Below are 20,744 nucleotides of genomic sequence, written 5' to 3'. Positions count from 1 at the left end.
TCCTCCCCTTCCCCGCCCCCCCCCCCCCCGCCCCGCCTCCGGTGAGAGATGGGGGGGCGGGCAGAGCGGAGAGGAGGGAGCGGAGCAGAACAAGCCGAGCGAACGCAGCCACCTGATCCTATCCAAGCGCAGCGAGCAGCCAGTGGCCGGCACTCAGTGCTCAGGGCCCCCCGCTGCTCCAGGGCGGACTTAAGAACAAGGGCCAGAGGAAGAGAAGAGCACACACCCCCCATCCGGGGTCGCAGGCACTCGCTCGCAGGCAGCGTGAGTACTGCAGCGGCCGGGTGGACCGCACCAGGACGGGAGATGGGGAGGAGGGCAGCGGAGAGCGTCCTGGGGGCCTAGATGCCCGGGCACGGGGAGGCGGCCCTCTACCCCCAGGGAGCAAGTGCAAGGCCTGCGAAGAGGGCCAACCTGGCCTATTCTATATGGTGACCAGTTCCCAGTGACCCAGATCCCTGGGAGAAATTGCAGGGAAATGCAATGGGGGCTGGGGGGGGGGGGTACTGATGAGGGGAGAAGGATGAAGGAAATTGGGAGGAGGGGATGGAGGACAGGGAGAAGAGGCTGGGGGACCCGGTGCAGACTGGGGGTGGGGGAAGGGTGGTGGAAAGATACTCCATCTCTGGGGCCATTAATTTGCTAACCACCCACCCCTGGGCTCTTGTCCTTTCTTCTCTGGGGGCTTTAGGTCACTTTTACTCCTGGCTGGGCAGTGCCAAGTCAGGATGGAGTCTTCAAGTCATTGCGAGGTCAGGTCGGGGTGGTCCTGACCCAGGCACCCCTTTTAAGTGCATCAGTCACAGCTCTAGAGCCCGAATGGGACAGAGAAGAAGGGGATCTTTGGGGAATGGGTGTGTGTTCAGCACAGTTTCCAAAGCTCTGGCTGGCTCTACCATGTCTTCATTGGTTCCCAGGAGAAAAGAAAGCAATTTGCAAAACTGGGCAACAGCCTGAGGTAGATTGTTCTGACTAAAATTAGCACTGGTATTCTGATGAGGCTGGCACCCTGACCTATCCGGGATGGTGAGGGGACCCCCCCCTCTCTTTCTTTAGCTCACTTGCACTCTCTCTGAAGACCACACTGGGGAAATTGGGGAGTAGTCTGAAACCTTTGTGGACACCCACCAGGGCCATTGTTCGAAAGCCTGGTGCAGCAGCACCACCCACCTACATCAGCTTTAAGGCCAGAGGGAACCTCAGTCCCTTCTGGCTCCTGCTGCCCTGAGCCCAAAAGAGACATCTAGCCTTGGCCTGGCCCAGGGAAGGCAAGCCTCCTCTACTGTCCCAGGGCCACCTTCTCTCCTGACCTGGAATGGCCTGGCCCAGTGCCCACCCAGAGGAGGCAGGGTTCTGGCTTTCAAAATACCTGAAGGTCTTCCATGGAGAAAAATGCACTGTGTGCTCTGAAAGAGCAGCATTAACCGCAACACAGAGTGGGAGTGGGTGGGCAAGTCACAGCCAGAGGGCCCAGACCCAAGACAGAATGATCCTCAGTGTCCCAGGAAGAACTCTAGGACTGTGGAGGCTGCACAGGAGTGAAGCAGACTGTATGTGGAGAACATGAGCAGCCTGTCATTGTCAGCGTCCAGCGTCTCTGGTACCCATCTCTGGAGGCTGGTGTCCATGATTTCCACAGTGCCCAAGCAGTTGTCAGACTAGTCCAACTGGCTCCCCAGAGCTAGGACATTAGATAGTAAGGAACATCTGGAATGGAATAAAGGGACACGACACACTTCCTCTACCCTTATCTAGTAGATATGGAAAAGGATGTGGCTCCCCTCATAGACTTGACCACCTTGGCTGGCAAAGGTGAAACAGGGTATTATCAGCAAGTTCAGCAAAGCTGGATATAGACTGGCTTCCCACTAACTCCTTGGGAAACCATCTTGCCATCAGGATGGGTGACAAAAAGAAGGCATGAATCTCTAGAGGGTCAAGATCTTGAATTCCCCACTGAAAATGAACTAGCTCTGTTCTACCCCAGCAATCCTTGAAAACTCGGGGAGGATGTAAGTCAGGAGGATTAGTCAGTCTGTAGTGGAAGAAACCAGGTGATGGGGCCTGGAGACAAAGGACACTGGTCCTGCTAAACACGTTTAAATATAATCCAGGATGGATGAAAGGCAGGAGGGAATAAGAGGAATGGAACACACAGGGCTCCAGAGGTAAGATGATGGTTAAAAGGGTTTTCACATTATTTCACCACTCCTGGGACCAGGTGTCCTAGTTCCACACACATGCTCATACCCAAAAGGCTCTAAGCTCTATTCTCATTTGGAGAGGAGTGTGTGTGAGCTGAAGCTGGATCTGAATCTAGACATGCCACTGGGGTGAGACCCATCCTAACATAGGGGCAGGCGGGGCTGCTGAAGCTGACTTTCCACCTGGACTGGCAAGGCCTGGGCTGTTCTTGAGCCAGGGCATTCTTTCAGGGAAGAGACTGGCCAGAAACCTGGCCCTTTTCCAACTTCCTACTCCCGCCGCCACTCACCTAGGATAGAGGCTGGCCTTCTGTAGGACATTCTCAGCAGGGCGATAAGCAGGAGTCACCTCTGGACTACCCACCTCCTGCTTTGTATCTCCCAGGCTGCCCTCCCTTCATCCTGGCTAGGCGCCTGTACTGAAGTCAGCTCATGGGGCAGCATGGGTATCAGGTGTCTGGGGATAGAATCTGGACAGAGGTCCAGGATTTCAGCACTTCTCTTCTCTCCCGGATTTATCAGTCCTGGGCCCTCAGGATTCCAGCTAGGAGACCTCAGGGGCATGCAGGATTGCTAGAACTAATACTTAGTTCTCTGTGGACACAGCACACAGGATGCTTACAGGATGTCTAAGCATATGAATTTGGGAGACGGAAAGAAGAGGTCTGAGTCCTGGTTCTGCTGTTACCACTGTGCCACAACGAACAATTCACTCATTTTCATCATCTTCAAAGTGTGAATAATACCTATATTAGAGTGGTACTGAGGATTTAATGGGAGTAGTTTGTGTTTAATGACATAGTAAGTATGTAGTATTGATCTGAGAGCAGTGGAGCTCAGGCTCTGGGGAACAAGTACCATCTCTTAGCCGAAGAGATCAGGTGAGTCCTGGAGGAGGTGAGACACTGAGCTGAGACTTCTGTGGCCTGAGTCACATACTGGTGCTGAGACCACTTACTACAGAGACAGATCCAAATGGCCATGAGACAAAGCTCAAGTTAGACTAGGAAGCACAGACACTTCTTCTTTTTTTTGGGGGGGGGGGCAGGGAGTCCAGTCGTGGGGCCTGAACTCTGGTCCTGGGCACTGTCCCTCAACTCTTCAGCTCAGGGCTAGAGCTCTACCACTTGAGCCACAGCGCCACTTCCAGCTTTTTATTTCTGCTTATGTGGTGCTGAGGAATCGAACCCAGGGCCTCATTCATGCAAGGCAAGCGCTCTACCACTGAGCTACCTTCCCAGCCCAAGGCACAGACACTTCAAAAGATAAAGTGTGTGTAGTCTGAAGGGCTGACCATAAACCACACCCTGTAATTCCACCCAAGTCTAGGTTATGTGGAACAGTGAGGAGATAGGGTTTTAGTAACAGGAGGTAGGAATCTGATCTGTCCAAGCCTCTCTGTTCACCTGGCTCATTGAAGATCTTCTCTGTAGCTGTCCTCACACTGAAAACCTGTCTGCCTCCTTTCTCACCAGGCTTCTCAGGAACACTGGCCGTTACCAGAAGCCCAGGAGCCCCCATGAGTGCTGCTGAAGTAAGTCCTGGATAGTGAGGTCCTGGCTGGTCCAGGGATAGGTACTCCACCATGCCACCCATCCTTCAGCGCCTACAACAGGCCTCCAAGATGATAAGCCGCCGGAAAATCTTACTGCTGGTTCTGGGGTGCAGCACGGTGAGCCTCCTCATCCACCAGGGGGCTCAACTCAGCTGGTAAGTGGGCAGAGTCTCCGTGGGAGAGCAAGGTCCCCTAAGGAGGGACATTCCTGTGCTGTGGTCTAGGTTAGCAACAGGAATGGCAGCTCCCTTTCCTAGTCTTCCATCTGCCAGAACAGTCCTCTGGGCACTGCACTCTCACAGTGCTTTCCATACACATCCTCTCAAGCCACAGATTGAGAGACTGCTCTCTACTGATTGGATTGAGTAAAACTAGTTACATAAAACTAGTTAGCTGCAAATCACATCCAGTCCAAGTCATTCCTACAACATCATAGCCAAGTGCCTCCTTAGTGGGCTGTAGACAACTTCTCATTACCTTTGCTGTGTGGAGCACACACTTTACTTTTCTTAGCCCATGTCTTCATCTCTAAAATGTTAGTGATGATAGGCGTGATGGCCTAGTCACCTTCAAATGGGTGGGTACCATGTGATGACTGATGGGAACCTGACTCCTGCCCGTGTCACTGTATAACCCTAGAAGATCACTGCACCTGTCAAGGCCTCAACTTTTCTATTTTTTTCCATGATCTACCATTGACAAAGGTGTGAATGGAGGAGATGGTATCTGCAGACATTACCTTGAGCCGAAGCCAGCCATAATGGTGTTCACAAAGCTGCCTAGAGATGCCCTCATAGCCAGATGCTCAGAATGGTAGAGAAGAATCAGAAGAGTGAATCAAAGTCTTCAAAGGACCTTCTAGAACCAGTAATCCAAAACACTTTTGATTTAGGAACAAAGTACAGAAATAAAATCTCCATGAGAGCTAAGACCATTATTCATTTTGTATACTGTATACTTCTTGCTCTTAGAACATTACTTGACACACAATAAATGCTCAAAAACTTTTTGTTGAATGGACAAACAGATGGATGGATGGACTTCAGAGCCATTAACAGAAACATTTAACAAATGGGTTGCTGCAAAGTCCTGTACCACCTACTCAAAAAGTAAGAAATCAGTTAAACAGTAAAATGAAAGTAAAAATGAGAAAGAAGACAGGGAGCAAAAGGATTTGGTGACTAAGATTTCCTGTTGGTCCTAAGCTTTTCTAGCGACAAAGTAGGATTTCTCAAGGAATTCCTTATACTATTTCTTTTTTTTTTTTTTTTTTTTGTCGGTCGTGGGGCTTGAACTCTGGGCCTGGGCGCTGTCCCTCAGCTCTTCAGCTCAAGGCGAGCGCTCTACCACTTGAGCTACAGCGCCACTTCCGGTTTTCTGGTGGTTTATTGGAGATAGGAGTCTCACGGTCTTTCCTGCCCGGGCTGGCTTTGAACCGTGATCCTCAGATCTCAGCCTCCTGAGTAGCTAGGATTACAGGCGTGAGCCACCAGCGCCCGGCTTCCTTATACTATTTCTGAATAAGCAAGTTACCTTAAAACTGAGCAATCGATGGGGCTGGGAAGGTGGCTCAGTGGTAGAGTGCTTGCCTTGCATGCATGAGGCCCTGGGTTCGATTCCTCAGCACCACATAAGCAAAAAGAAAAAAGCCAGAAGTGGCGCTGTGGCTCAAGTGGTAGAGCGCTAGCCTTGAGCTGAAGAGCTGAGGGACGGCGCCCAGGCCCAGAGTTCAGGCCCCAGGACCGGACCCAAAAAAAACAACTGAACAATTGATGTCAGGCATGGTGGTGCCAGCTTGTAATTCCAGCACCTGGAGGCTGACGCAGGAAGATCTCAAGTTCCAAAACAGCCAGGACTACATAGTAAGATCCAGTCCCAAACATTATTTTTTTAAATAAGCTTTTTATTGTGAAAATATTGCACAGAGGAGTTATAATCACATGAACAAAGTAATGAGTACATTTCTTATCAAGCATTGTTGACTCCTCTCAAACATTATTTTACCACAGAAAACAAACATTTATTCTCTCATAGTGTTCATGGATCAGAAATCTAGGTGTAGCTTACAGAGTATAGTAAACCTACCTTATTTGTGAATTTATTACACATGGTTTTTACCAATGTGGTAAAAAAAAATTAGAAACAAAAGAATTTGACTTTTTAATTATTTCTTTTGTGTGTGTGTGTGTGTGTGTCCATCATGGGGCTTGAACTCTGGGCCTGGGGCTGTCACTCAGCTCTTCAGCTCAAGGACAGTGCTCTACCATTTGAGCCACAGTGCCACTTCTAGTTTTCTGGTGGTTAATTGGAGATAAGAGTCTCATGGACATTCCTGCCTAGGCTGGCTCTGAACCATGATTCTCAGATCTCAGTCTCCTGGGTAGCTAGGATGACAGGTATGAGCCACTGATGCCCAGCTTGACTTTTCAATTCTTAATTTCTACTTGCCTATTACCTAATTCAGTTGTTGTAGAGAAGTTCTCAGTCTTGTGTCATCATTGTGTTCAAATCAATATGTACTCTGCTGAGGATTTGTGTCTCTGTCCTTAATTTCATGAAAATCTACTTCCCAGAGAGTAAATGATGTCCAAAAAGCCAGGAAAAAGTTATGAAAATCTTCAGCCAAAAAGGGCTCATTATATACTTAAGTAATAAATTAAGAATTTAGATTTGTCTTTAGTGGAAGTTGAGTGGGGGAAATGGAAATATAAGCCTCTTCAGTATTCAAGATAAAGAACATGAAATATTATCTAGTTTGGGTGCACAGTATTAATGTGCACAATAGTGCTATTGCGGCAGTAATGTAGTTAATTACATGCACTTTCAAGTTATAGGTGCTCAGAACTACTGTACCTATAGTGTAGGTATATTTGAGTAATTTTGGAGTACTGAACTCTATACATCCTGAGCATTTGCAGTTTTTCCTAAACTTTCAGTCTCCCTGAAGCCATACATACGTGTATACTTGGGATTCAAGGTCTTTCATGAGTGTGCAGTCGAGATGTCTGTCAAGGGCTTGATTAGAAGGGATACCCTGTAGGCTCACACAAGTGGTTCAATAGGCTTCAGTTCTTCAAGCAGGCTAATGGCTGTTGCTACGTGATTTTTTTTTTTTTCTATATGTCTGCCCATCACTATGGCAGCTTACTTCCCCCAAGATGATATCCTGGAGAGAGTAAAAGAGAGAAAAACAGTACGATGGAGGCAATGTATCTGTTATAATCTGAGATTACATTCCATCATTTCTGCCCTATTCTGTAGTTTAGGCACATCAATAAGTCCATCCGTGTGCAATCAAACAGGACAGCGGGATTGGCAAGGCTCATTTTGGAGGCTACCAACCACCTGCCTCTATTGTTCCAGGGGTAAAAAACCCTTATGCCAACATCTACCATCGTTGGGGATGGGACAGGGTCATGCTGCACCTTTCTCACACACCCTGTGGGTCTTGCAGGTACCCCAAGCTGTTCCCCGTGAGCTGCCCTCCTCAGCGGGAGTCGCCACCACGCCCCAAGCACTTGACGGTGGCCTTCCTAAAGACGCACAAGACGGCGGGCACCACGGTACAGAACATCCTGTTCCGTTTCGCCGAACGCCACAATCTCACCGTAGCCCTGCCGCACCCGAGCTGCGAGCACCAGTTCTGCTATCCTCGGAACTTCTCGGCGCACTTCGTGCACCCAGCCACGCGGCCTCCACACATGCTGGCCAGCCACCTGCGCTTCGACCGCGCCGAGCTGCAGCGCCTTATGCCGCCGGACACCATCTACGTCACTATCCTGCGCGAGCCGGCCGCCATGTTCGAATCTCTCTTCAGCTATTACAACCAGTATTGCCCCGCCTTCCGGCGCGTTCCCAACGCGTCCCTCGAGGCCTTCCTGCGCGCGCCCGAGGCCTACTACCGCGCGGGCGAGCACTTTGCCATGTTCGCGCACAACACGCTGGCCTACGACCTGGGCGGCGACAACGATCGCGGTGCGCACGACGCCGCCTACCTGGCCCGCCTCATCCGCCAGGTCGAGGAGGTCTTCTCACTGGTCATGATCGCCGAGTACTTCGACGAGTCGCTCGTGCTGCTGCGGCGCCTGCTGGCCTGGGACCTGGATGACGTGCTCTACGCCAAGCTCAACGCACGCGCGGCCACCTCGCGCCTGGCCGCCATCCCCGCGGCGCTAGCGCGGGCCGCGCGCGCCTGGAACGCGCTCGACGCCGGCCTCTACGACCATTTCAACGCCACCTTTTGGCGCCGCGTGGCGAGAGCTGGCCGCGCATGCGTGGAGCGCGAAGTGCGCGAGCTGCGCGAGGCCCGGCAGCGCTTACTGCGCCACTGCTTCGGTGACGAGCCGGTGCTGAGGCCGGCCGCGCAGATCCGCACCAAGCAGCTGCAGCCGTGGCAGCCCAGCCGCAAAGTGGACATCATGGGTTACGACTTGCCTGGTGGCGGTGCCGGCCCAGCCACCGAGGCCTGCCTCAAACTGGCCATGCCCGAGGTGCAATACTCAAACTACCTGCTGCGCAAGCAGAAGCGCCGAGGTGGTGCACGGGCCCGGCCCGAACCTGTCCTGGACAACCCCCCACCACGGCCTATTAGAGTACTGCCCCGGAGCCCCCAGGGTCCCTGAGCTCCACCTGCCTCCCGGAGCCCTGGTCCTACCCGGCCCTCCCAGGAGGAGGCTGTCTCCAGGTTCTGCCCCATTTGGGCCCTGTCTTCCCCGTGGCATAGAGTCCCATGCCAAATTTGGGGATGCCTCTCCCCATCTGAGCCTGTCTCCTGGCCTAAGCTGAACCCCGTCTTTGGGAATGGCGCTGATAGGCCCGATCGAGCCGTGGACCCATCCTCTCCTTTTTCTCAACTGGTTGGTGGTTATAACAAGAGGTCCCAGGGGCATCTAGAGCTGCCCACCCTTACTTTTTCTGGGGATTGAGCCCCCCAACCTGTGACATGGATGAAGGGCTGTGCTTCCTATCCGTGTCAGTGTGCCCCTGCTCTTCCCAGGGCCACAGGGACCCCAGTACTGTCTTCCAGGTCTACCTTCCCCACAGATCTAAGCTGCTCCCAGACTCCCAGAACCAAGAGTTCTTGGGTTGGGCCTTCGTTTGATTTTCCTTTTTTAAATAAAACAGTTTTAAGATGTGTCATGTCAGTCATTAAAGTCTTCAGAGTCCCTGTGTTTGAGAATGAGGCAAAGGCTAGCTATAGCCATGAGACTCACTTCCCAGCTGCCCTCCTCAGAACACACAAACATCTCCAGAAGTCTGGGTTCAGCAACACAGATCATGGCTACCTCAGCCCCACTCATTTTTTTACAAATCACTCCTTTTCCTTCAACCCAGTATTTTCTGAGCTTCATCTTTGTAACTTGGGAATGCCAGTGAACAAGACAGATAGGGTCTTTTTCCTCTCAGAGCTCCTAAGGGACATTGACTGAGGAAAAATATGGCACCAAGGAGGTAGGAGTGCAGAGGTTAGAGCACAAATGGCAGCCTTGAGAGGCTAGTTGTCATGTAAGCACGTGTTTAACTCCAGTTTTACCTCTCTGTGTTAGTCCTTGATTTCACTGCTTGCCAACTAGACATGACAACTTTGAGCTGAAGATCAGTCCTTCTGCAGTTTTCCTTTAGCACAGCAAAGAGACTGCATTGTGGAATGAAGCTTCCCTCCAGACTAGCAGAGAATTGGGACTTCTGTTACCTAATAGAGCTGAACAAGTATTAAAAAAAAAAAATATATGAAGAGCCAGCATGTTCTACTGTGTGCCAACCACTTTAAGGGCTTTGCATATATTAACACAGGCAACCTTCCCCAAGTGAGGAAACGGCAGCTTAGGTCATATGGTGCCAGAGTCACACAGCCAGAAAGTAGCTGCTACAGCTGGAACCTGGACAATATGTTTTCAGAGTCTGTGTTTGTTAGTGCTGTATCTACTGCCATTCAAATAAAGGTCACATGCCACAGGCTAGGATGACTCCCAGACCTTCTGGAAGAATGTAAAGTGAAGTATGAGACACTGCTATCAGCTCCTATCTCATTTTTCACGGAGACAATGGTTGACCTGTTTGGGCATTGAAAATTGCAATGGTTGGTTGACGATCATAGGATGTTCTCTAGCTCCCCCTGTTTTCTGTTATCACAAAATACCTGGGCCTGGGTGATTTATTTAAGTTTATTTGGGTTCAGGATTTTGAAGGCTGAGAGCATGGTGCAAGTACTAGGTTAGCTTCTGATGAAGCCCTTATGGCAGCATAGCAAGCATTGCTTAATGACATGGAGGCAAAAGGTGACAAGAGGACTCTGAAACATTGAGACCTACAATTCTACCTCTGATGTAGCTATGGGGAGTCTCTGGGCTAGGCCGAAGGAACATCTTTAATCAGCTACAAATGCTACTTGAAGAAGGCGTGTTGACAAGAACCATGATACCAGCTAACCTTTATTGAGCACTTATTATATACTAGATGCTTTTCTCTCTGCTTCCTGTATTTTAACATAGTTGAGTCTTACAACAGCCTGTAAATTAGGTGTTATCCCTGTGCTCCCACACAGAAAAGGAAACAGAAGTAGAAAAAGCGAAGGGCCCAAGCTCCAAGCTTGCCCTCACCCCCTCCCTTCACCCCCCAGGCAAAGCTGAGCTACGGTAAAAAATGGAGCTCTCAGATACCAATTTTTCAGTTCCCACTGCAGTATCTACCATTGGAAACACACTGGGAGGCCCCCTCACACACACAGCCAGCAGTCCCTGCGGCCTTGTTATTAAAGAGCAGCCTTGTACAGCCCTCCTGAGAATGGCCTTAATGAGAGGGAGGTTAGGGCAAAGAGCCCAAGCGCCTTGGGAGCCTGCAGTAAGCAGGGCACAGTGAGAGAAGCTGATGCTCTGCCAATACAACTGGGCAGCTTCCCAGAATATGCCAGAGAAGTGGAGAGGGACTGCGGGGCAGGGGGCCTAAGGAAGGGAGCTACCTACCCTTATCTTAGAAGAAGATAGGATGAGGAGAGGGGAGAATTTCACTCCCTTCCTCTCCCTTACACACTCAGTATTGGCTCTTCTGACCTGGTGAGTGGGAAGAATCTGAAAGCCCCAAGGAGTCCAATCCCTCCCACCCAGGGCTACTGGACAGTGGGCAAAGGACAGGCCAGGACTGTTCCCATCCCCACCCAATCTCATGAGATTTCACAATACCCAAGCAATAAGGGGGACAGGACTCAGGCTGTGCTCTATTACAAATGGGAAGAGTGAGTTCCAGAAAGGGGACACAGCTTCCAAGTCAGGCCCAGAGCCAAAACATGTCCCTGAGAACCAGAACACTCCTATTAGTTGGGGTCACAAGAGGCCAGGACCCAGAATCCTCTATCACAAGAGGCAGGAACTCGAGCCCAGGGCTCCCTTCTTGGTGGGTTGCCCAATCATTAGGATAAAGTCTCAGGTTCAGTTTCTTCTCCTCAACACACAGATCATTTTTGGGACCTGAAAAGATTTAGAGATTTTCCCCCATCACCAAGAAGCAAGTAATTCTGCAGTTGCATCAGCTGGGCATTATCTCATCTAGTTCTAGTGACAGAGGGCTCCCAAACACAAGACTACTGCCCCACTCCATCCCGTCTTTCTTTCTTATTTGAATAGCTTTGTTCAGTGCAGGACTGTTTGCAAGAGCCAAGTAATGGAAACAGCCTAGGAACCCATCAATGGATGAACTGATCACTAAAATGTGTGTATATACAATAGAGTATGATTCAGCCAGTAACAAGAAAACACAGGAAGATCATCATGTTAAGTAAAATAAGCCAGACTCAGAAAGACATCATCACATATTGGGAACCTCCCCTCCCAAAAAAAGACATGGGGGCTGGGAAGGTGGCTCAGTGGTAGAGCGCTTGCCTTGCATGTATGAGGCCCTGGGTTCGATTCCTCAGCACCACATAAGAAAAAAAAAAGCCGGAAGTGGCGCTATGGCTCAAGTTGTAGAGCGCTAGCCTTGAGCTGAAGAGCTGAGGGACAGCGCCCAGGCCCAGAGTTCAGGCCCCATGACCGGACCCAAAAAAAAAAAAAGACATGGAGCCGGGCGCTGGTGGCTCACGCCTGTAATCCTAGCTACTCAGGAGGCTGAGATCTGAGGATCGCGGTTCAAAGCCAGCCCGGGCAGGAGAGACCTTGAGACTATCTCCAATAAACCACCAGAAAACCGGAAGTGGCACTGTGGCTCAAGTGGTAGAGCGCTCGCCTTGAGCTGAAGAGCTGAGGGACAGTGCCCAGGCCCAGAGTTCAAGCCCCACGACCGAAAAAAAAAAAAAAGACATGGAAATAGAATTAGGTTTATTAGCCAATAGGAAAGGAACCAACAACAGAGGGGCTGGGGAGAAGTGCTGGCAATAGGTAATGAGTAATACAATCAAATAACCTTATACATAAAAAGAGGCAAAATGAGCCAGGTGTGGTGGCTAATGCCTATAATCCTTGCTATTCAGGAGGCTGAGATCTGAGGATCACAGTTCAAAGCCAGCCCAGGAAGAAAAGTCTTCCTGATGCTCTTCTCCCCAAGTGGCCACTCAAAAATTGGAAGTGGCACTGTGGCTCAAATGGTAGAGCACTAGCCTTGATCACAAAGAGGCTCAGGGACAGCACCTAGGCCCTGAGTTCAAGCCCCAAAACTGACGAAAAGAAAAAGAGGCAAAATGGTGTCTACCACTTTTACTCCACAAAAGATAAGAATCTGGGACTCAATTCTGAAGAAAGAGTAGAAGACAACTAGAAACCACAAAAGGAGGTAGCAGAGATGGAAAACTCAGGAGAAACTAACCCAACAGAAGAAAAGCAGTGAGGAGGGGTTGGCAGCATGGCTCAGGTGGCAGACCTGTAGTCAGTGAGCAAAAGTCAGATACATAGTTCAAGTTCAAGTCTCAGGCAAAAATGAAGAAGGAGGAGGAGGAGGAGGAGGAGGAGGAGGAGGAGGAGAAGGAGGAGAGGGAGGAGAGGGAGGAGAGGAAGGAGAGGAAGGAGAAGAAGAAAGAAGAAGAAGAAGAAGAAGGAGGGGGAGGGGGAGGAGGAGGAAGAGGAGGAAGAGGAGGAGGGGGAGGAGGAGAGGGAGGAGAGGAAGGAGAGGAAGGAGGAGAGGAAGGAGAAGAAGAAGAAAAAGAAGAAGAGGAGGAGGAGGAGGAGGAGGGGGTGGAGGGGGAGTGGTAGTAAGGAATTCCAAGCTGGACCCTAGCTCCCCAACTGGAGAAGAGGGAGTTGAAGACTGCAATAATAATAATAATATAAAACAGTTCTCCTGAGGGACTGCCAGCTCTTTTTTTTTTTTTTTTTTGGGTCCGGTTTTGGGGCCTGATCTCTGGGCCTGGGCGCTGTCCCTCAGCTCTTCAGCTCAAGGCTGGCGCTCTACCACTAGAGCCACAGCACCACTTCTGGCTTTTTTCTTTTTGCTTACTGAGGAATTGAACCCAGGGCCTCATGCATGCAAGGCAAGCGCTCTACCACTGAGCCACTTTCCCAGCCCCAAGGACTGCCAACTCTTAACTGCAGAAAACCCACACAATCCTTCATCCTCAAGTCCAGTACAAGGCTTTGACTACTCTAGTATGGGAAGCTGGCATTGGTAAAGAAAGGCACTGTGAGCATGGCACTGGTAGCTATAATCCTAGCTATTCAGGAGGCTGAGATTTGAGAATCATGGTTTGAAGCCAGCCCAAGCAAGACAAATCTAGGAAACTCTTAATTACTAAGAGAAAAAGAGCTTAAAGCAGAGACATGGTTCAAGTAGTAGAGCACCAACTGTAAGTGAAAAAGCCAAGCAAGAGGCCCTGAGTTTAAGCTCCAACACACACACACACACACACACACACACACACACACACACACACACACCAAGGCATTCTGTGTCTCACTCTATCATGGAACATGACAGTAAGTCACAACTTTGAGCTATTGCTTGCTGGAGACTGAGTTACTCAGACAGCCTGGGAGTAAGGAGCAATCAGAGCTGAACAACTCATAGGATACTTGGCTGTACAATCTGAGTATGTCAGTCATAAGAGAAAGTTGAGGAGAGGGAGAAGGGGCTGACAGAGTCCCACCGAGAAGGTTAGACTGCAGGAAGATACACTGTCAGCTTCGATGCCAGTAGTGATGGCTAGAGAATCCCAGCAGTACTGGGGTAACAGAGGCTTAGGACTGCCTACCAAGTCATACCACAGAAGCCGTGGCATGGCAGGTGTTATATTCACCCATGAAGGAGTACAACAGTGATGCGTATGGGCAAGCAGATTGCCATGACAGGCAGCTGATACACCAAAGACAGCTGCTTCGGATGCCTGGGAGTGAAGGGGTCTTAGAACTCCCTGCCAAGCCAAGAAGCTGAGGCATCAGAAGAAACATCTGTGACTATGAAGGAATTGGCATGGCAGTTGTTTGCGGCTTCATCCTCCTCAGCCAGGAGAGAATTCTGTTGCCTGTGGCCAGGGTAACAAAAACACTTTGACCTTGAGCTTTATAAAAGCACTCACTGTCCCTGGTTTGCCCCTACTCCATATGCTGACTGCTGAATGGGACAGAGCTTTCTCCCTTAGACCTAAATCATATGATTTCCATGGCCTCCTGCATACTAGAGAGATGTAAGCACACACTTAAAAAGAAAATGTCATGTTTTATGTAAGTCTGTTTGTTTTTGCTGCTGTTTTAGCTTGATTATTTTGATGGAATTTACAAGATCTTGGGTGCTGTCAAAAGCTCAAACCTAGTAGAAGAAAAAGATGTAACCTAAAGAATCTAGTCAATAAAATAATAACAGTAAACTTCCCCGATCTCAAGAGAGTCATTAGGCAGAGGACACCTCCAGAACACCAAATGGAACCAGGCGCCAGTGGCTCAAGTCTGTAATCCTAGTAACTCAGGAGGCTGAAAGCTAAGGATTGCAGCTCAAAAACAGACTAGACAGAAAAGTTTGTGAGACTCTCATCTCCAGTTAACCACCAAAAATCCAGAAGTGGAGCCGTGGCTCAAGTGGTAGAGCACTAGCTTTGAGCAAAAGAGCTCAGGGACAGTGGCCCCAGTGTCAACACAAAAATAAATAAATAAAAGGAACAATCTATTAAGAGGAAAATACAGTTGTTAACCAAATAGAAGCACGCTCAAGTTCATTAAACAAATACTTCTGGACTTACAAGCACTGATAGACATTAGCACAGTAATAGTGGGAGACTTCAATACCCCACTCTCAATAGACGTTAGACAAACAAAAATCAACTAGGAAACATTAGAATTAAATGATGCCTAGACAGCGTGGAATTCAGAGACATCTACAGAATATTTCATCTAGTAGTTTCACAATACACATTCCTCTCAGCATCCCTTGGACTTTTCTCCAAGTTAGATTGTAATCCAGGATATAAAGCAACTCCTAGGAAATAAAAGACAATTAAAAGAGAAGGGAAGGGAAGGGAAGGGGGAAATGGAAAGGGGAAAAGGGAAAGGGAATAGGGGAGGGGAAGGGAGGAGAGGGAAGGGAAGGGAAGGGAAGGGAGGGAAGACACTTAGCCCTAGGACAGTACAGCAAACTAGACCAGTCACCAGACCACACCAGGAGTTCCCGCTTACCTCTAGAATCTTATCTGACCACCTGTTAGGAAGTGGTATCTTTCTGCTTCTGCCCTTAGGCAAGGCCCAGGCTGCCTGAGGACAACATCATTACTTTCCTAGAGGGCCTGTGACCTATATGTTACTGTGTTCTTAAGTAATTACAACTAAAGAAGCTGGGCTGACCACAGCTCAGGCTATCCAGTGATCTCAGTAATACTTGGCAACTTAGCCAACAAAACTGACTTGTGGCCAGGCACTGGTGGCTCATACTTGTAATCCTAGCAACACAGAAGACTGAGATCTGAGGATCACAATTCAAAGCCAGCCTGGACAGAAAGTTCCTGAGATTCTTGTCTCAAGTGGTAGAGTGCTAGCCTTGAGCAAAATTTGTTCAGGAACAGCCAGAACAGTCCTGAGTTCAAGCCTCAGGACCCACATACATACCCCAAAATATGAACTTATGAATTTGTTACTCAGTAAGTTCTGACATTGTGGGAAGATATAAGCCTGTCTTTTCTAACTCACTCATAATGACCATTTTTTTCATCTCTGAAAGTTTATGATAAGGGCACCTCTGTGTAAAGAAAACAATGTGGGGTGCTTTTTTTTGGGGGGGGGTCCAGTTGTGGGGCCTGAACTCTGGGCCTAGGCGCTGTCCCTCAGCTCTTCAGCTTAAGGTTAACACTCTACCACTTGAGCCACAGCGCCACTTCCAGCTTTTTTTTTTCTTTTTGCTTATGTGATGCTGAGGAATCGAATCCAGGGCCTCATGCATGCAAGGCAAGCGCTCTACCACAGCCACCTTCCCAGCCCTGTGGGGTGCTTTATATTTCATTTGTTTATTTCTCCTTTTTTTTTTTTTTTTTTTGGTCAGCCCCCTCTAGGCTTGGGCGCTGTCCCTGCTCTTCAGTTCAAGGCAAGCACTCTACTGCTTGAGCCACAGCGCCACTTAGGTTTACTAGTGGTTTATTGAGAGTCTCATGGACCTTCCTGCCTGGGCTGACTTTGAACCTCGATCCTCAGATCAACCTCCTGTGTAGCTAGGATTACAGGCGTGAGTCACCAACGCTCAGCTTGTTTGTTTCTTTAATATGTATATAGATAGATTTTTTTTTTTTGCCAGTCATGGGGCCTGAACTCTGGGCCTGGGAGCTGTCCCTCAGCTCTTCAGCTCAAGAGGAGCACTCTACCACTAGAGCCACACCGACATTTCCAGCCTTTTCTGCTTATGTAGTGCTGAGGCATGCAAGGCAAGCATTCTACCACTGAGCCACCTTCCCAGCCCTAGATAATTTTTTTACAAGAACAGTAAGAACTCTTATGGAGTACAAATGCTGAGACAAAATATTTTTTTCTTAAGCTGGGCCTTGATGGCTCATGCCTGTCATCCTAGCTACTCAGGAGGCTGAGATCTGAGGATATCTGTCAAAGGCAGCCCAGGCAGGAAAGTCTTTGTCTTTGAGACTCTTACCTCCAATTAACCACCAGAAAACCAGAACTGGCACTGTGACTCAAAAAATGCAAGTCTTGAGCAAAAAAATTGCAAGGACAATGCCCAGGCCCTGAGTTCAAGCCCTATGACTGACAAAAAAAAAATTGTTTTTCTTGTTTGCCAGTCCTGGGGTTTGAACTCAGGTCCTTATACTCCTACTTGACTTTTTTTACTCAAGGCTGGTGCTCTACCACTTAAGCCTTAAGGTGTACTTCTGGCTTTTTGGTGGATAATTGAACAAAAGAGTCTCTTGGGGGCTGGAAAGGGGGCTCAGTGGTAGAGCGCTTGCTTTGCATGCTCGAGGCCCTGGGTTCAATTCCTCAGCACCACATAAGCAAAAAGAAAAAAAAAAGCCGGAAGTGGCGCTGTGGCTCAAGTGGTAGAGCGCTAGCCTTGAGCTGAAGAGCTGAGGGACAGTGCCCAGGCCCAGAGTTCAGGCCCCACAACTGGACCCAAAAAAAAAAAAAGAGTCTCTTGGATTTTTTTCTGCCCAGGCTGGCTTTGAACCAGGATGTCAGACTCCCTAGGCTTTTTTTTTTTTCTTGTTAGCTGTGGGCACTGGGCGCTGTCCCTCAGCTCTTCAGCTCAAGGCTAGCATTCTACCATTTGAGCTACAGCACCACTTTGGTTTTCTGGTGGTTTATTGGAGATGAGTCTATGGACTTTCCTACCCGTGCTGGCTTTGAACCACAATTCTCAGACCTCAGTCTCCTGAGTAGCTAGGATTACAGGCGTGAGCCACCAGCACCCAGCTAGCCTCCTTAGGCTTATAGGTGTGAGCCACCAGCATCTGACTTCCTTTGTTTTTTTCTTTTTTGACAGAGTTTCACAACTCACTTCACAGCCCAAACTGTTCTCAAACTTTCCATCTTTCTGCCTCCACTTCCCAAATGCTGGGATTACAGGAGTAAAATGCCATGATCTGGCAAGACAGAACTTTGGAGTACAGATACGAATAAACATTAAATGTATCTTGGATCCTTATTTCCTTGCTGGGGAAAAAATGAATTTTTTTTTGCTTTCAGTGACATTTACAAATAGCATGACATTTATTGGTGAAATCTGTTGGTTCATCAGCTTGAATAAAGAACTACTTGTTTTTGTTTTTTGTTTGTTTTTTTAGCTTATTATCAGACGATAAAATGAAGACCTCTTTAGCATCACATAACCTGTCATCAATATGTCAAGCTATTGTTCTTCATGACAATAGAAACTTCACTCTTTTGTACTGTGTCTGGCACTGGAATGTCACTTGTTCTAATTTTATATGCTTGCTAATTATTCAGTTCTCACCAACTGCTGTAATTTGGGTTTTGAATGTTCCCCTAAAGGCTCATGAGTTAAAGGCTTGGTGCTTTAGCACAATTTGAAGGTGCTCTTAGGGGCTGGAATCTTATAGGAAGTCCTTAGGCCACTAGAGATGTGCCCTCAACAGGGACTGGACAAGGTCCAAGGCTCAAAGCCTGTAATTCCTGCTACTCAGCAAGGTTGAGATTTGAGGATCAGAGTTTGAAGCCAGCCCAGACAGCATAGTCCAGGAGACTCTTATCTCCAATTCACCAAGAAAAAGCCAGAAGCAGAGCTATGGCTCACATGGTAGAACACTAGCTATGAGGAAATTGGTAAGTGAAAATTCTAGGCCCTGAGTTCATGCCCCAGGACTGGAACACACACACACACACACACACACACACACACACACACAAATCTCCATATTGGAATGTTAGACCTTTTTTATAAAGCATAAATGTTATTAAGATGTAAAAAATCATGGAAGATGACTAAATCAACTGCAGGTATTATGAAATCTTTACAATAAAATTAACTCAATCTGCATAACGCCCATTTTATGGTGTTGATACCAAGAGTAGGGGAGGCAACTGAGTCACAGCATGAAAATATTATTTTGTTTTGTTTGTTTTTTGTCAGTCGTGGGGCTTGAACTCTGGGCCTGGGCGCTGTCTCTCAGCTCTTCAGCTCAAGGCTAGTGCTCTACCACTTGAGCCACAGCACTACTTCCGGTTTTTTCTGCTTATGTGGTACTTAGGAATAGAACCCAGGGCCTCATGCATGTAAGGCAAGCACTCTACCACTGAGCCACTTTCCCAGCCCCCAAAATACTATTTGTTTTTAAAACAAGGTCTCACTATGTAATCCAGGCTGGCCTTGATTTGTAAGTCTTCCTCCTGTCTCTGTCTCCTGAGGCCTGGGATTGCTGTGAACTACTACCCAGATTTTTTTCTTTCTTTTTTTTTTTTTTGGGGTCCGGTTGTGGGGCTTGAACTCTGGGCCTGGGCGCTGTCCCTCAGCTCTTCAGCTCAAGGCTAGCCATCTACCACTTGAGCCACAGCACCACTTCCGGCTTTTTTCTTTTTGCTTATGTGGTGCTGAGGAATTGAACCCAGGGCCTCAGGCAGGCAAGGCAAGTGCTCTACCACTGAGCTACTTCCTAGCCCCCAGATTTTTTTCTTAAGAGACAAAATTTTGCTATGTAGTCATTTGTACTCAAGCTCACCATCCTCAGCCTCCTGAATACTGAGATTACCAATGTGTGCCACAATGTCTAGTTTAACTCTTGCTTGCTTGCTTTCTTTGTTCTTTCTCTTTCCTCCTCCTCCTCTCTCTCTCTCTCTTTTGCTTGTTCAAACGCCAGAATTTGGCAGGGGAAACTTGGTTGGTCTCCTTGCTCATAGCAAATGCTGGTGTTCCACCAATTGAGCCATGCCTCCAGCCCTTAACTATTTCTTTTCTTTTCATTTTTAGGTCTGGGACTTGAACTCAGTACCTGCACTTCTGCTCATTCGCTGGTGCTCTATCCACTGAGCCACATCTCCAACCCCCTTAACTATTTCTTTAGAAGGGAAATTTCCTGATTTTCCATTCCCATAGAGCTTGTTTGTTCCACAAGTCAGTGGCCAGCACACAGGGGAGGTCAGGGAGTAGGAGAGGAGGGTGCTTATTTCCCAGCATGCCATGCATGTATACAACTTACTAACAGATGTCCTGATCCCACATGAAAAATTTAAAAAGGACTTGACTGAATGAGCAGTCCTGCCTCATTCACTACCGAATGGGCTGAACCATCTCTTGTAAGTGGTTCTGAGGTTCCCATCTCTGAAAGCTTCCGTTATTGCATCCATGTGCCAACCCACAAGGACTAAAGACCCAAGGGCACCTGCCCAGTGCTCAAAACCCAAGCCCCACATTGCTGGTAGCTCACGCCTATAATCCTAGTTACTCAGGAGGCTAAGACCTGAGGATCATGATTTGAAGTCAGCCTAGGCAGTCAAATCCCAGAAACTCATGTCCTATTAACCAGCCAAAAGAGAAGGAAAGCTGTAGCTCAGGGATAGTGTACCAATATTGAGTGAAAAAGCCATGGGGGTGCTGGGAAGGTGGCTCAGTGGTAGAGCGCTTGCCTTGCATGAATGAGACCCTGGGTTCAGTTCCTGAGCACCACATAAGCAGAAAAAGCCAGAAGTGGCACTATGGCTCAAGTTGTAGAGTGCTAGCCTTGAGCTGAAGAGCTGAGGGACAGCGCCCAGGCCCAGAGTTCAGGCCCACGACTGACACCCCCCCACAAAAAAAAAAAAGCCATGGTGGGGGGGGAGAAAAGCCTTGAGTTCAAGCCCCAGCACTGTCAAGTGTGCGCATGCACACACACACACACACACACACACACGACCCAGAAGTTGCTTGTGTTTCTTTTGGCCATAATTCTATTCAACAGATGCTCTAGGGCTGGGGGCGTAGTTCACTGGTAGTGTGCTTGCCTAGCAAGTGGGAAGAAAAGAAAAGGAGAGAGCAGAGAGGGAGGGTTGTATAGGGGTGGGGGAGGGGTGTGTGTGCCTGTGCCCAGGGAGAAGAAGAGAAAGCACTGAGGGATGAGAAGTCCTGCCACAAACTGCTCTCTGCCTGCCCGCTGC

The 20,744-nt window shown here is 48.6% G+C and overlaps 1 protein-coding gene across 2 annotated transcripts; it reads left to right on the top strand.

Moving 5' to 3' along the window:
- The first annotated feature begins 3,789 nt into the window (after nucleotides 1-3,789).
- On the top strand, nucleotides 3,790-8,381 carry Gal3st3 (galactose-3-O-sulfotransferase 3). Of its 2 annotated transcripts, none has more exons than XM_042676644.1 (2): nucleotides 3,790-3,914; nucleotides 7,214-8,381. In XM_042676644.1, exons 1-2 carry the CDS (start codon nucleotides 3,790-3,792, stop codon nucleotides 8,379-8,381), a joined length of 1,293 nt encoding a protein of 430 aa, XP_042532578.1. The 2 variants fall into 2 exon arrangements, 1 of the variants encoding a protein (XP_042532578.1); XR_006147020.1 differs by lacking the exon at nucleotides 7,214-8,381 and adding an exon at nucleotides 4,464-4,533 and having other exon boundaries at nucleotides 3,839-3,914.
- Nucleotides 8,382-20,744: the final 12,363 nt, after the last annotated feature.

This window comes from Dipodomys spectabilis, unplaced genomic scaffold (assembly GCF_019054845.1).
Source record: "Dipodomys spectabilis isolate Male_0828 unplaced genomic scaffold, ASM1905484v1 ptg000030l, whole genome shotgun sequence".
In the NCBI taxonomy this organism is placed as follows: Eukaryota; Metazoa; Chordata; class Mammalia; order Rodentia; family Heteromyidae; genus Dipodomys; species Dipodomys spectabilis.
This window is presented reverse-complemented; position numbering and strand designations above follow the sequence as displayed.